Below are 16,981 nucleotides of genomic sequence, written 5' to 3'. Positions count from 1 at the left end.
AATACCTTTAAAAACGTACCTCAATTCAATAAACACACGCGTCACTGACCTTTTCCTTTTTAAATAATATTTGAATTATGAGTAGAGCATCTCCAGTTATGTAATTAATAATCCTATGATGTTAAAGATATCATGTTTAGTTTTTTGAGTTTTACTAATAATTGATGATCTTGGAGAAACTCTTAATTATTAACTTGTTAAGTCATTCCCAGGTAAGACTTGACTTTTACTGTGGCACATGTTGACATACACGTGTTTTCTTACACTTCCAGGACTCCGCTATTGTCACTCCGATCATTTTGAGGACTGACCCTCAGGGATTTTTCTTTTACTGGACAGACCAAAACAAGGTAAGAAGTAAAAATGTGTCTCTTTACATTTTCCAGTGAGTTGTTGATTTGCGAAGTATTCAGGTTTCTATTTGTTTCATGGATAACTCTTTGTAATTTATTTAAAGATTCTGCTTAAAAAGAATGCCTAAAATGGAAATGTCTGGAGAGTTTCCAAGGACTGTAGCCTGAAGTATTAGATGTGCTAAATCCTAGAACATTTGGCACTTTTCAGGACAAAAGCATGGAACTGTGAATTGCATTTGTTGTAGAGGGAAGTTAGCTGGTATTACTGCTGTTAAGTCTCCCCCCGGCTCTATCCATAGGAAATGAAGAAAACGGATGAGAAAGCCCCTGTGACCCCATGACTGTAACTGTGACTTTCCCTTTCTCTTCCTTCTGCCCTTTGCTGCTTATTAGGGTTCTCCCAGCCTTAGTAGGAATTTGGCCTTGATAATTGGTTCACATTAGAAAATCAGGAATAAAATTCCTTTAGACTATATCTTCCCATTTTCAGGAATTTTTTTCCTATTTTAGCTTTCGGTCCACCATATCATAAATTTAGAATCTCATTTATTATGGAACCAATTGAGCTGATTCCATATTGCATTATTAAAAAGTAGAATGTCTCCAGATCATAAAATTTATTTGGAATTTAACAGGCAGTTAGACCAGAATATTCATAGAAAGTGGTTATTACTTCAATAGGCAATACTATGGTTCTGCACTCGAACCTCCAAGGCTACCAACCACAGAATATTTTGGTCCTGTAAGCTCTGATATTTGGAAAGATGGTCAGGTTTTATTGAGAGTGCCAAAGTGATACTGAAATGATAAAATACCTGGACCGAATTGAGAAGCACTATTAACCTTTTCACATCCTGGTGTTACTCCTCTGTATCCAGGGTTACTGGCTATCAGCCTAGCTTTCTGCCTTTGGGGGTGACCCCAGCTTCATCAGTGAGTAATGGTACAGAGACTGCTCTGTACAGAGGCTCGTTTGGGGCCCGGGTGGAGTCTGGGGGGAATTCTTGGGCTGGAAAGTAACATATGGCCCCCAGGGTCAGTGCTGGGTGTGTCTCTTTAGCACGTCTTCCAAAGGACAGATTTTACCTTTGTTGTCCTGGAGTTGCTTTCTGGTTATGGATGCCCCATAGTCACCTCTGGCAGCAGACATGGGGCCACAGACATAGACCCCAAGCTAATGTCAAAAATCACGCTTGGGTAAGATTTCATACTAGCTGTTCATGCTTGTTACTGGGTGTGTTAATCACTTTGACTTTGACATTCTGTTTGGTTTCCTGCTGTTATGTATAAAACAATGGCTTGAAAGGGTTTTTTTGTTTTTTTTCCCTCCTAAAGGCTATTTTTAGAACTGTTGAAGCTATATTCATGAAAGATACGTTTATAATGCCTAGAGCATTTTTAAAGTTGGATATTTGTACAAGAGACTGGACTGTCAGTTTGATTTTTCAGCTTGTAAATCAAGCTTCTATAAAAGCAGCAGAAGATATTTTGGGGATTTTAAATAATTCATAGCAACTCAGTTAAGCTCCTCTTTAAAACCAATCATAAATATTTCTTTGCTTGAGAAAGAGAAAGTGTTTAGGACCAGAGGCTCTTTGATGTACATATCTTGTTCCATGAACCCAGTATTTTGACTCATGCTTATTTTCAAATGTAGGAAAAAAAAAACTCAGTTTTTGAATACAGATCATTTTCTCTTGGTTGTAATGCAGTTTATGACCAGATGAAACAGATGTTGTGGTAGCAGTACTTCTGTCTTTTTATTACTTTCTTTTCATGAGTATCAATCTTTCAGTTCTAGCCAAGAGATGGTAGTTTCATTTTTCACTTTCTAAGTCAACCATCAGTCATATATCAGAGTTTGGAGGTTTGTTTTATTAATGATCATATATTAATATCTAAAAGATGAGGTAATTTAAGAAAACAATGAAACTTTACATGATTCCAAGTTTGTAATCTTCGTCTGGCTTTAAGCCCAGCTCTAGAGCCAGAGAGAGTGATGAATCTACTTCTAGGAGATGGACCCCTGTGAGTGATGTATTAGCAGCTTAAACGCACGTGAGCAGAGATGGTGCTCACGGGTGAGCAGTGGCAAGCAAGCTTTAAGTCCATGTTTTTGCATAACATTATTTGAAGGGATGGGCTGAATGTTGCAATCATGATGTTACTTAGAGGCCCACTTTCTTTAAAATTTTTAATTGACAATTAGTCTTGGTGATGTGAATCTATCACATGTACTACAGAGTTTACATCTCAGAGAAAAAATATGATCCTTTTAAAAGTTTATCCCATGATTCTCTCCTCGCCTCTGCTTGAAAGCTTGCTCTGTTATCTGTATGATTCACCTCTTCTCCCTGGAGCTTCTTCTTTCGTCTTTGTCCGTGTTTCTCCTTGGTCCATGAAGCCTGTGCCAAAGTCCTTTGTTTTTTTTTTTTTAATTTTTATTTATTTTTAATTGGAGGATAATTGCTTACAATGTTGTATTGGTTTCTGCTGCAAAACAGTGTGACTCACCTCTAAGTATACATAGACCCCCCCCTCCGGAGCCCCCTCCCACCTCCCCCATCCCCCTAAGTTATCATTGAGCACCAGCTGAGCTCCCTGTTTCATGAAACTCTTTGATTAGTGATCAGTTGAAGCCTAGTCTGCTCAGAAGTGAGCGGAGTGGCTTAAGAAGTAAAGAATATTTATATAGGATTTTCTTTTTGTAGCCCTGGAGGAGAATCCTCACATTTGATGGGTTCTTATCCAGGTCCTCGCTCCTGTCCTGACCACACTGTACCATGGACCAGCTGATTTGAAGCCACTGGTTTCGCTTTCTGTGAACCTTGACACGTGTCCTGTAACCCAGCCCTTGATTTGCCACCATAGAATTGATAGGTGGCAAAGAAGATTGATAACCCAGATAACAGATTGAAGAACTTAAAAACCAGAGCTGGCAAGTAACTTTTAGGTAGCAGAAATGTGCTTCTGATGAAACATTGACGGCATGTTTGGGGTTTGGTGGGGAGCAGATAAATATGAACATCATCTTCAGGGAAATGTTCATACTTGGTACCAGCTCTGGGCTTATCCTAATCATTCTTTCCATTTTAATGTTGGCTCTGTAAATTTTATTGACTGTAATTAGCAGAAACGAGTTTCTGAATATGACTATCTTAAGCATGGGTGTTTTTCTTATGTCAGTGCGTGTCATGTAAAGAACATCAGGTTATTTGTGATCATGAGTGAGAAGGGACGCTTGTACAGGCTGAGTATGGAAGAGGTTGCCTGCATTAAATTATGACTTTTCTTTGGACCTATGTCATGTCAGGACCAGAAACCAACGTAGGAAGGGTTACCCATGAAAAACATGTGAACTACAAGAAGAATCTGTATGGGAGCCAGAGAAGAAAAGGAGGGTTCATGTAAAAGGTGAACCCAAACATAGTCTGTTAGAATATGAAACAAAATAGACCTCTGCCTTGCAACCTGAGGCCCTACTCCTGGGCCAAGATTAGTATAAAAATAAAACTAGTCACTACCAGTTCAGATCCAAGAAGTTCAATATAGTTTAGTAAACTCTTCCTTATATCCCTAAAACAGGAGCTTGGAGAAGGGGAAAGAGGACCACAAAATTAAATTAAAAAGGAAGAGGAGGAGAGATACATGTTTTAAAGGAAGAATTTCTACTACTTGATCTTCTTCTGTTACAGATATTATTTTTGTTTTTGTGGCTAACCTGCAAATATTAATAGGTTCTTTTTGTAAGAGAGTAGAGCAGTGTTGATGTCCTCGACTCCTCCCCACCTTTGGCCACAGTCCTAGCCTTGTCCAAAGTCAACTGCTGGTGGGACTTGCCTGGTGGTCCAGTGGATAAGACTCTGCTCTCACTGCCGAGGACCCAGGTTTGATCCCTAAACAGGCAACTAAAATCCCACCAACTGTGCAGTGCAGCATGAAGTCAACTGCTGGTAACGGCTTCATGGTATCTTTCCAGGCCTCTCTTTAATGAATTTCTGTGTGTATTAACTATGGAAATATTTTGTTTTGTTTATATCCGTCTGTATCCTAAATAACATCATTCTATTTTTGCTTTTCCACAAACCTGATTTTCACTTTACAGTATGTCTTACAGAACTTTTCATGTAAGTACATGTGTATCCACTTTATTTTTTTTATACCTCTATAATATCCCATGGAATGGCTGTGTATTTAGTCACTCAGTCATATCCAACTTTCTGCAACCCCATAGACTGTAGCACACCAGGCTCCCCTGTCCAGGGAATGTTCCAGACAACGGTACTGGAGTGGGTTGGCATTCCCTACTCCAGGGGATGTTCCTGACCCAAGGATCGAACCTTAGTCTCTTGCGTCTCCTGCATTGGCAGGTCACCTGAGAGGCCCAGGGAATGGATGGCCAAACTTTATTTAACAGTAAAATATTCTCATTGGTGGACTCTTGGTATTTGTTTCTAGTTTGGGGCTACAGGAAAACAATCTTGTACTTTGGAGTAATACTTCGTCTTATCTATCTCTCTCTGAGTATATGGGTCAGGCGTCCCTGAGGTAAATTTTGAGAAGTACAGTTGCTGATTGAAGGCTATATATATCCTAAATTTTAGTTAATGGTTGTGTCATTTTATAGCTTTGCCAGTCTTGCGTGAGAGGAACTGTTTCCTCAATCCCCACCAACACTATTAAGAAACATTTTAATTTTTGTCAATTTGATGCAACCATTGTACCTCTGCTCTAATTTGGTGTTGCCTGATTTGCTAGTGAGCTGTGGACATTTTCCAACATTATGGGCAATTTCTATTTCCTCTTACATCAATAACCTGCTTAAATTCTTTGCCTTGTGTTGAGAGTTGTCCATTTATTTTGGATGTTAATCCTTTAGCTGTTAGGGATATTTCAAACACTTTCTTCCTGTCTGTGGCTTGTCTTTGGATTTCTTAACTTTTATGCATGACAAAAGATGACCTGACATTTTCAAATTTGATATATCCACATTCCAACTTTTTTTTTTTTTGCTTTTTGCTTTATTCAAGATTTTTCTTATTCATCATCGTCTTAGCCATCATTATTATTAGTTTAGATTTTTAATTCATGTAAAATTGTCTTAGTCCATTTGGGCTGCTATAACAAAACACCGTAGAATGGGTAGCTCATAATTGACATATTTCTTACAGTTCAGGAGGCTGAAAGTCCCAGACCAGGGTATCAGCATGGCCCAGAGAGACCCCTCTTCTGTGCTGCAGATTTCTCATGTCCTCACGTGGTGGAAGGGGCGAAGGGTCTCTGTGTCGGTGCTTAGTTGCTCAGTCGTGTCCAGCTCTTTGCAGCCCCATGGAGTGTAGCCTGCCAGGCTCCTCCCTCCATGGCATTTCCCGGGCAAGGATACTGGTGTGGGTTGCTATTTCCTCCTCCAGGGGATCTTCCCGACCCAGGGATTGAACCCGGGTCTCCTGCATTACAGATGGATTCTTTACCACTGAGCCACCAGGGAAGCCTGAGGATCTCTCTTTTATAAGAGAGCTTATATGAGCTTCTTTTGTAAGGATACTAATCCCATCAAGGAGGACTCTGCCCTCAGGACCTAATCACCCTCCAAAGGCCCAATCTCCTAATACCACCCATGGGCATTAGGTGTTCAGCATAAGGATTTGGCATGGACCATAGCAGTGATACCGTGTATTCTGAGGACTGATGCTCACAGAACTCTGATTTCTTCACATGGCTAGGCCTGGCTTTGGGCGGCCCCTGTTTCTTCCGGTTGGAACTGGCTCTGATATCACTATCTGCCATGCAGTTTTCTTCTGGCTGGGGTGTGGAGGGTATGGGAAGTGTGAACTATGATGGCACTTGTCCTGATTAGATGTTCCCACTTTACTCCCAATGCTGACACCTCCACCACCTCGTTTGGGTGGTCTAGGTCTATTCCTGTTTTAATGCCTGTGAGTTTCTGGGGTGTCACCTCCTACTTTATTTTTATTCCATTCATCTTCTGTCTTCCATGCTTTCTGATTCAAGAAGTACAATCCCTTCTGTTTACCCATGATCCTAGATTATAGACATACCTTTACACCTGTGTATTCAGTCATTTCTAGGGAATAGGATATGGGAGGACTCCACCATCTGCTCCATCTGTTGTCTTGTTCTGGCCTATCATTTTGCATGAGACAGTCATTGGGGATCCTTGCAAAGTGGTAAGTTTCTGTTAATGAAAACTATAAACTGCCTTCTCTTATAGTAACCTTACATTTCTATACTGAGTTCAGATGCAAAGTTCAAAAATTAAATATTTACATATTACACGGTGATATTTTTCAAGAAAGAAGTCAGGAGTTTGTAAATATTTAAGCTGTTGTATCAGAAACCTCTATAAAAAAGCTAGTAATATCGTGTTAAAAAATAGTCTGGGCTCCATAAAGAACCACCAGGCACCACAGATTTTATTAATCATTGTTTATCAATGGCACTTCTTCTTTCACACACACTTCTCTAAAATATCCCAGAAACATCAGTTTTGAACTTTCTTGTCTATGGTAATTGGGTAGGACACTCAACTTTCTATTGAGTGCAACAATTTGATTATAAATTAAAAGATCAACTCTACACGCTTTTATTTGGTAGCTTCCCCTGAACCCTGAAACAACAGTTGATTTATCTCAGAAAACAGTGCAGAGCATGTGAGTATCACTTCTGGAAGGCTGGTGCCTTTGCTAGGCCTGTAGCAGGACGCCACTCATTGCCAAGAAGCAGCAGCATCTATGGATTAAGTCTTTTCCTGCACCTTCCCCAGATTTCCTTCACATAAAGAAATTAATAGAAGCAACACAGCCCAAAATCTAAACCCAAGTCCTTACTGCTCCTGTGGCTGAGAGTTGGACCCCAGTGGCATTTGCATTTCTTTGTTTTTTCTGGCCTCTGGAGCTCATGACACCGTCTGGGAGCTGACACCCATACAAGAGACAACTCTACACATGATGTCACCAGACGGTCAATACCGAAATCAGATTGATTATATTTGCAGCTAAAGATGGAGAAGCTCTATACAGTCAGCAAAAACAACCGGGAGCTGACTGTGGCTCAGATCATGAACTCCTCATTGCAAAATTCAGACTTAAGTTGAAGAAAGCAGGGAAAACCACTAGACCATTTAGGTATGACCTAAATCAAATCCCTTACAATGATACAGTGGAAGTGACAAATAGATTTAAGGAATTAGATTTGATAGACAGAACGCCTGAAGAACTATGGATGGAGGTTCATGATATTGCACAGGAGGCAGTGATCAACAACACCCCCAAGAAAAAGAAATGCAAAAAGGCAAAGTGGTTGTCTGAGGAGGCCTTACAAATAGCTGAGAAAAGAAGAGAAGCCAGAGGGAAAGGAAAGATATACCCATTTGATTCAGAGTTCCAAAGAATAGCAAGGAGAGGTAAGAAAGCCTTCCTCAGTGATCAGTGCAAAGAAATAGAGGAAAACAACAGAATGGGAAAGACTAGAGATCTTTTCAAGAAGATTAGAGATACCAAGGGAACATTTCATGCAAAGATGGGCACAGTAAAGGACAGAAACGGTATGGACCTAACAGAAGCATAAACAGAAGCTATTAGGAAGAGGTGGCAAGAATACACAGAAGAACTGTACAAAAAAGATCTTAATGACCCAGATAACTGCAATGGTGTTATCACTCAGCTAACACCAGACATCCTGGAATGCAAAGTCAAGTGGGCCTTAGGAAGCATCACTACCAACAAAGCTAATGGAGGTGATGGAATTCCAGCTGAGCTATTTCAAATCCTAAAAGATGATGCTGTGAAAGTGCTGCACTCCATATGCCAGCAAATATGGAAAACTCAGCAGTGGCCACAGGACTGGAAAAGGTTAGTTTTCATTTCAATCCCAAAGAAAGGCAATGCCAAAGAATGTTCAAACTAGCACACAGTTGCACTCATCTCATACGCTAGAAAAGTAATGCTCAAAATTTTGAACATTCTTTGGGGTTGTTTTTCTGGACCTTTCTTGCTTTTTCTATGATCCAACGGGTGTTGGCAATTTGATCTCTGGTTCAAAAAGCAAGAGAGTTCCAGAAAAACATCTACTTCTGCTTTATTGATTACACCAAAGCCTTTGACTGTGTGAATCACAACAAACTGTGGGAAATTCTTCAAGTGATGGGAATACCAGACCACCTGACCTGCCTCCTGAGAAATCTGTATTCAGGTCAAGAAGTAACAGTTAGAACCAAACATAGAACAATGGACTGGTTCCAAATCAGGAAAGGAGTATATCAAGGCTGTATATTGTCACCATGCTTCTTTAACTTAAGTGCAGAGTACCTCATGTGAAATGCCAGGCTGGATGAAGCACAAGCTGGAATCAAGATTGCCGGGAGAAATGTCAATAACCTCAGATATGCAGATGACACCACCCTTGTGGCAGAAAGCGAAGAGGAACCAAAGAGCCTCTTGATGAAAGTGAAAGAGGAGAGTGAAAAAGCTGGCTTAAAACTCAATGTTCAAAAAACAAAGATCATGGCATCCAGTCCCATTACTTCATGGCAAATAGATGGGGAAACAATGGATACAGGGCAAGCTTTATTTTCTTGGGCTCCAAAATCATTGTGTATAGTGGCTGCATCCATGAAATTAAAAGACACTTGCTCCTTGGAAAAATAGCTATGACCAACCTAGATAGCATACTAAAAAGCAGAGATATTACTTTGCTGACAAAGGTCCGTCTAGTCAAAGCTATGGTTTTTCCAGTGGTCATGTATGGATATGAGAGTTGTATCATAAAGAAAGCGGAGTGCCGAAGAATTGATGTTTTTGCACTGTGGTGTTGGAGATGATTCTTGAGAGTCCCCTGGACTACAAGGAGTTCAAACAAATCCATCCTAAAGGAAATCAGTCCTCAATATTCATTGGAAGGCCTGATGCTGAAGCTGAAACTCCAATACTTTGGCCACCTGATGCGAAGAGTCAAGTCATTAGAAAAGACCCCGATGCAGGGAAAGATTGAAGGCAGGAGGAGAAGGGGATAACAGAGGAAGAGGTAGTTGGATGGTATCACCAACTCGATGGACATGAATTTGAGTAAGCTCTGGGTTTTGGTGATGGACAGGGAAGCCTGGCATGCTGCAGTCCATGGTGTTCCAAAGAGTCAGACATGACTGAGTGACCGAGCTAACTAACTAACACCCCCCTGACCAAACAAGTTTGATGGGCAAATACCACAAACTTCTGGGTGGCATAACTCGAAGGTGCAAGCTTTCTGCTTTCTGCTAGTGTGCCCCAGGGGCAATAGATCCCTTTACCCTCAGAGGTAACTGGCTTGAGAACACACCCTTCATGAGCGTCCTTCCTTTCCTGTTTCTATTCCACATGTGTCCTGGAGCCACCTCTAAAGTAAACTCATTTTACTAGAATCCTTGTTTAGGAACTGCCTAACATGGATCCTTAATGTCTAACAACATAATGGAGATGCCCCATGATTATGGGGATTAAAAGGATTTCTTCCTAAGAGGCGCCGTAACTGGAACCTGTTAGGTAAATACTTTGTTTTAAGCCAGGGAGGTGTTGTAGTTGAGTCTTGATCTGGGAGGCCAGAACTTGAAGTCTGACTGATGTGGATTGGAGTTCTAGTTCTACCTCATGTCCAGTGCGTCATATCTGGTGAATCTCTTCAACCATCTGAGCCTCCATTTCCTCATCTGTAAGACTGAGTATTAACTTTCTCAGAGTTGCTGTTAAATGTGATACACGAAGTGTGTAGCATAATGCTTTGCTGTTGTTTAGTTGCTCAAGTCATGTCTGACTGTCTGTGACCCCAGGCCCCTCGTCCAAGAACAATGTATACTGCTTTGTAGACGCAGTCTTTGTGGTGGCTTTTTTAAGTTTTAATTTTTAATTTAAATCAAAATTTAAAATGTAAGTTTTCCTGAAGTATGGTTGACAAATAAACTTGTAAGATATTTAAAGTGTTTATCGTGGTGATTTAAAAAAAATAAAAGTAAAGAAATTAATATACGTATCCATTGTGAAAGGATTCCCCGCATCTAGTTAATTAGCATATCCATCACCTACCTCATTTTCTTCTTTTTTTGTATGTGTTAGAACATGTACATTCTATTTTCTGCAAATTTCACTCATATAATACAGTATTATCAACTATATTCACTGTATAACACATTAGATTCTCAGCCCTTATTCATTTTATAGTTGAAAATTCATAGTCTTTTACCAACCTCTTCCTAGTTCTCCTGGCTTCCCAGGTGGTCAGTGATAAAGAATCTGCCTGCTAAACAGGAAGACACGGATTTGTTCCATGTCAGGAAGGTCTCCTGGAGAAGGAAATGGCAACCCACTCCCATGTTCTTGCCTGGGAAGTCCTGTGGACAGAGGAGCCTGGCGGGCTGCAATCTGTGGGGTTCCAGAGTCAGATACAGCTCAGTGACTGAACCACCACGCCCCTGGTCCCACTGTACCCTAGGCCCGGCACCCACATTTCTATCTCTGTTCCTGTGAGTCTGACACCTCCCCACCTTTGAAGGTTTCACATGTGTGTGATGCCGCGTCATATTCTTCTCTCTCTATTTGGCTTTATTTCACTTGACATAATGCCCTCAAGGTCCATTGTGGTAGTTTCTATTATTGGTATATAATTAGCAGTTAGTCTCTGACTAAACAGTTAGTCCCTAACTAATTTTTAGGGACTACAAACATTCTGTTTTGAAAGCCAAGTGACTGTCTGTTTACATATATTTTAAAATATTTTTTCTTCTTCTTCAAGGTAATGGTGATTGTTTCCTGTTTAGACTCTGTTGTGGTCTTTGATCTAAAGCACTGAGCCTTAGGTCTGTTTGAGCAAACAAGATGTTCAGGTATTTCATAACATTTCAGGAGCAGAACTATGGAAGGCAAAAGAAGGGATTTATCCTTGAGAAGACTTTCCCGCTGAGGGTAATCCACTAATAAATACTGCGCCATAGGTGAAAGGTTTTTGACCCTCAGGAATTGGAAGCATCTTGTGAAATGAGCTTAACGATGATTTAAAAGTCTTGGGCAGGAGAAATGCTATTATTCACAAGCAGAATTGGTTTCCACCAAGGTTGTCTGTGTCTTTTTTCCTAAGATAATCACTTTGGAATTTTCACTGCTTTGTTAGCACCAGGCAGCTCCTCCTTCTCCATTCCAATAAGATCCTGAGAGAGTAAGCTTGCAGTTATTTGTGAGTATAATTTAGATAGTGGTCTGTTGGATTACTGAGGAACAAGCCACTTTTCATCAATTTTGCTTCCAGATTAAGCTTTATTTATTTCCAACCTTTCTTTCACTGCTACAAGTCCCAGAGTTTTTGCCTCAATGAGTTCGAGCTAGTATAGGACAGACAGATGCTATGATTGCATAGCCTATGTAGATGCAACAGAAGAACATGCTGTTAGAATGGAAGTCTTTGCCAGGCTGTGACTCATGGTCTTTTAGTAAATGTATTTTAAAATCAAGCTGGTTATTATGAAATGGCATCATTGTACTTTCTTTAGAATCGTTTTTAGGGTGTTAGTGAATTAATCTGATTTTCATGTCTCTATCACAGCACTTCATCAAGCCGATAACAACAGCAGTGCTCATTTGAATATGTTGTAACCAGAGTTTAGAAACATATAGCACCCTGGCTTTAATTCAAACTTCATTACCCCTAATATAATTTAATTACAAAATCTTGCCTCAGTTTTATGTGTTGCTTATATTTAGCTCTTCCTAGTCGGAGAAGGCAATGGCAACCCACTCCAGTACTCTTGCCTGGAAAATCCCATGGATGGAGGAGCCTGGTAGGCTGCAGTCCATGGGGTGGCTAAGAGTCAGACACGACTGAGCAACTTCACTTTCACTTTTCACTTTCATGCATTGGAGAAGGAAATGGCAACCCACTCCAGTGTTCTTGCCTGGAGAATCCCAGGAACGGGGGAGCCTGGTGGGCTGCCGTCTATGGGGTCGCGCAGAGTCGGACATGACTGAAGTGACTTAGCAGCAGCAGTCTTGTAGTAGCAATTAAATTGGATGCTTTCCATGCTATGAAGTTATTATAATGGGTTATTTGTACCTTTTGATACAAAATTAGTTTGAGACACTGGATTAATGGAATGTGTGGAGGAAATACATGTGTATTGTTCATAATTCTATTTCTTGTTATGTGGAAAACCCATTTGCCCTTATTGTGAATAGAATTCCCAGACACTTGGTATTGACCCAATGCCATGCTTCATTGCTTGAATTATAGACGTCGTAGATAGAGTGAGCATATTTGGTTGTCCTCTAGTTCATTTTCTTGCCAATGCAAAATTGTTTGATTCTACTGATGGGGTTCTTGTCAAACTCTTTCCATATTTAATCAGCATAACAAGCCTCTTGTTTCCATCTGGTAAAATAAATAAAGGTGAAAAATTGAGTCATTTAAGTATTTACCAAAAATAGATGAAAATAAAAATTTTCCATTTTTCACATTTTATCTTTACTTTGTTTAAATAACTTTAAAAGGTTAAACAACCTGATTATTAGGAACTTGGTGTCACATAAATTTCTTTTCATATGCACTAGTTCAATTTGCACACACCTTTTATCTGTTGTTATTATTTCTGGTATCATTATCACCAATAATAGCAATATATGGAGTTTTCTGCACACCAGTCACTGCTGTGGTGTGCATGTGCATGAAGATGCACATTCAGTCATTTCCACAAGTCTGTGAGGCCAGGCCTCATATCACTCCCATTTCCAGGTGAGGACGTTGACATGTACACAGTGATGACCCTCGTTACACAGTTCATGAATAGAGATTGGAATAGAATCCAGGTAGCCTGGCTGTGTGTCCTGGCCCTTAACTTCTTGCTTTTTAAAGATCTTGTTTAATTTGTAAAGTTGTTTTTCTCAGATTTTTTTCCCCCTTAGATCTTTCTGAAAAGAAATCTCAGTAGGCATATTGCATGTGCAAGGAAAAGGCAAACAGTGTGAAGTGGTTCTCAACTTGGGCTGCACAGGGAAATGTTAAAATCACTGGGGGAGCTTCAGAAATTGTTGCTGCCTGGGTCCCATCCCCAGAGAGTTTGATTTAGTTGCTCTGGGGTGCGGTCAGGACCTTGGAATTTTTTTTTTTTAACGCTCCTCATTTGATTCTGACGTGCAGCCAAGCTGAACACTGATAGGAAGCTAAGTGACATCGCAAATCAACTCAGTGAAGTTCCTGAGGGGCTGTGCTCAACTCTGCCTTTCCTTCTGTGGCCTCATTTCTAGCAAAACTCAGACTCAGCTTAAGCACCCAGAGGCCCTGCAAGACTCTGAATTATTTAGCTACAATTGAGTAATATTCACTATACTCTACTTAGGAAGGCAGGAAATTACTAATGTTTTTTAAGAAAGAGTCTTAGTATCCAAGACTGAATCAAAATAGATACTTTTGTTATATTCAGTTGATTAAAATTCATTTAATTTTCCATTCCTCGGGTGTGCTAAGTACTAGGTATTCATTTTATTTTTGCTGAACATGTCATCAGCATTCATGCCTGTTTATTAACCTTTATGTTTTTCTAGATCTTCCATTAAACAAAGTTGCTATTTGAACATATTTAATTATACTAGCTATACTTTTGAATAGGCAAATATGATTTTAAAAATGATTTTATAAAATTAAATTATATCTTAAACTTGTTTTGTGGATACAAAGCAGATATCATCTTGGTAAATTATGACATCATGTCATTTCTTATTAATTTGTAGAAATTATTTCTTTATTGACACATTAGCCCAGCAGGGAAACCAGAGACAACGAGGTCATATACAGGAAGCTGTGATATAATCAGTTCTAAATAATATATTTAAGTGGTAAAAATCCATGTTTCTCCCAAAAGAATTTTTGGTTTTTCTTCAGTCTTCAATATGCATTGTTATGAGAAAGATTTTGTATGAGATTTCTCTTTAGAGTTGTGGGTGGTGAACAATGCATCTGGTGAAGTGAGTGCCTCAGTGAAAAGTTTTATGGGGCAGAACCAGTTGCTATGCTAAGAAACTAAGTGTTGATAGACATAATGGATTCTATTTTTAGATGAACATATGTTCCTATAGCCTGGCTTCCTTATGCAAGAGGTCAGCAGTTTCAGCCCCACATTGTGAATATTGAGACTTAGATGATCAGAGGAGATGGGACTTTAGGTTGTGAAATTTTCATCTATTTTAGCCCTAACATATTTCATGACTGGGGGAAAAATTAAAAACAAAATAAACAGATTAACATATACACACTACTATATATAAAATAGATAACCAACAAGGACCTACTGTATAGCACAGGGAGCTATAGTCAATATTCTCTAATAACCTATAAAGAAGAAGAATCTGTAAAAATATATAGTATAACTTAATCACTTTGCTGTACACCTTAAACTAACACAGCATTGTAAATCAACTATACTTCAAAAAACAAAACAAAAATCTAAACAAACAAAGTTCTAAAACAGTTTGAGCTTTTTGGTGTTTGTAGGGTGAGTTCTTCCAGAAGCTGACCTCAAAACAAAGATTCAAAGTAGTTTATTTGGAAGGTGAGCTCCCAAAGCATGGACCCAGCAGTGGGGAAGTGAGATAGGCAAAGGAAGGCAGCGATAGAGGGTGAATTATCAGATACCCGTTGACACTCTGGGCAACTAAAAGCTCCATCCCACTGGGAGCTCTGGGCATGGAGCACACCCCAGAATTATCTCGACTGAGGTAAGAGAGCTTGATATCTACCACCAGTTCCCACGTGTCTCTGTTTGAAGACAGCTTTGCCCAGGGCTGTTCTGTCTGCAGCACCTCTGCCAGCTCTTCTCCGTGGCCAAGGAGCCTTCAGACCAGTGGCTCCAGACTTTGAGAAAGCTCTCAGACAAAGTTGCCTTTGGAAGTGGTCAGTGGGCGTGCATGGATACACGTGGCCACCAGCAGCAGCGACCACTCTCAAGGCTTTGACTTTAAGTGAGACTTAAAAACTCTCTACCACGGGTGCAAACAGAAGAGTAAACCAATTCACAGACAGATAGATCTTGCTTTGTTTGCATAGCATATTAAAATGTAAAAGCTAGCATTTAAAAATCTGGAGAGTTCATATTGCAAATCTGAATTTCTCAGAAAATCAGAAGGCTTGGCAACACTGGTCGCCATACCACCGTGGCCACATGTGGCTACCTGCATCAGACAGGGCCTGTGGGATCCAGCCTCTTTCATTTTGGCTTTTGAGTGTAGAATATCAGGTGTCTATGGCAATATCCTTTACTGGAAGCTTCAATAAGCTAATGATTATGAAGGCTCCTGTGGAATGCAGTCAGTTCTGCTACAGTGGGCTTGTTGGATTGCTGTGGTGTAAAAACTGATTTTACAGTAGAAAATGGCTGAAGGTCAGCAAATCCAGGCCTTACTCATAACTGCCAGAGCAAAGTAATTGATGCCCCAAGCCCATTTCTTCTCTATGAGATATGGATTTGAAGTGTGTGAGCTCTGAGGTCACTCTGAGCTTTAAAAGGTTATTATTCTAAAATGACTTTCTCATGGCATTGTGCTGTGTTAGATTTATCAGTATGACTCCTTGGCAAAGGATTTCATGTTGAGTTGGGCCATTAATCTGTAGGAAATGAAAATGGTGGGCTCGAGGGCACCAGGCAGAATGACTTTCCTTTGTGGAATGAATGGGGGTTAATTCCATCACCAGCTCAAGGCAGTGGGCACTGACTAGCTAAGTCAGCTAAACCCACCCTTTCCCTCCTGTAGATCTGCATTGTCCCATAAAGTGGCATGTTGGGTTTTACACTTGAATTATAATTAAGTAAAATACAAAATGCATTTCCTCAGCCGCACTTGGCCACATTCCAAGTGCTCCATAGCCACCTGTGGGCAGGTAAAGTTAAAAAACATTTCCATCACTAACAGAAAGTTCTGTTGAGTGTCACTGCATAGAGGTTGGGTCAAGAAGAGTCTAGTCAAAGCCAGTGAAAAGTGAAAGTTTCTTTGAATTTATGGGGAAAGACCTTTCTTCTCTTTTGTTGAATCATGTCCTGCAAAGATGTTTTGTGGACCTGACTTTCATATTTTGTTCCCTTGGATAAAGAAGTTCGGGTGCTTCAGAGCCTAACTTGGGAGCCTAACAGGTAGGCTGATCCCGCAGAAGACAAACCAGTGAAGGACCAGATCCTCAGCGATGTCATTTGAGACATAAATCAGACTGTCTCAAATCTATGAGCGAGTGAATCTCTTTCATTCTAAGCTTGAGTCTAAGCTGGTTTCAGATGGGATGTTGTCCCTTTTCAGTCAAGATTGTTAACTGAATCATAGGACAGTCATGTATTTGAAGGAAGGCAGGGACTCAGATATCTAGGATCCAGCTGCATCTGGCCCATAAACATGAAAGAGGAAAGAGAAAACAACACTTCTGCAATCTTCTCTACAATTCCCTGTGCAAGACATCATTGTATGTTGTTCTGTGCATTTTTTCTGTGTGGAGCTGTAGCTCTCAGGAATGGTTGTAGTGCATAATTAGAGAAGAATATATATTGAGAAGGAAAATGTGAAAACTTGTGCAGCAAATGGAACTTTGTGTATTAGTCTAATATACAAATTGGA

General features: G+C 40.1%; 1 protein-coding gene across 2 annotated transcripts in view; it reads left to right on the top strand.

Moving 5' to 3' along the window:
* Positions 1–16,981, top strand: part of PLCB1 (phospholipase C beta 1) — an 879,212-nt gene that overhangs the window by 24,294 nt on the left and 837,937 nt on the right. For both annotated transcript variants that reach the window (XM_043479648.1, XM_043479649.1), the window contains exon 2: positions 273–350. In XM_043479648.1, the coding sequence (XP_043335583.1) occupies positions 273–350 (78 nt within the window). The remainder of the gene's footprint in view (positions 1–272; positions 351–16,981) is intronic.

Source organism: Cervus canadensis, chromosome 10 (genome assembly GCF_019320065.1).
Source record: "Cervus canadensis isolate Bull #8, Minnesota chromosome 10, ASM1932006v1, whole genome shotgun sequence".
Lineage (NCBI taxonomy): Eukaryota > Metazoa > Chordata > Mammalia > Artiodactyla > Cervidae > Cervus > Cervus canadensis.
The sequence above is the reverse complement of the archived record's forward strand: the minus strand, read 5'-3'. Positions and strand labels throughout refer to the sequence as shown.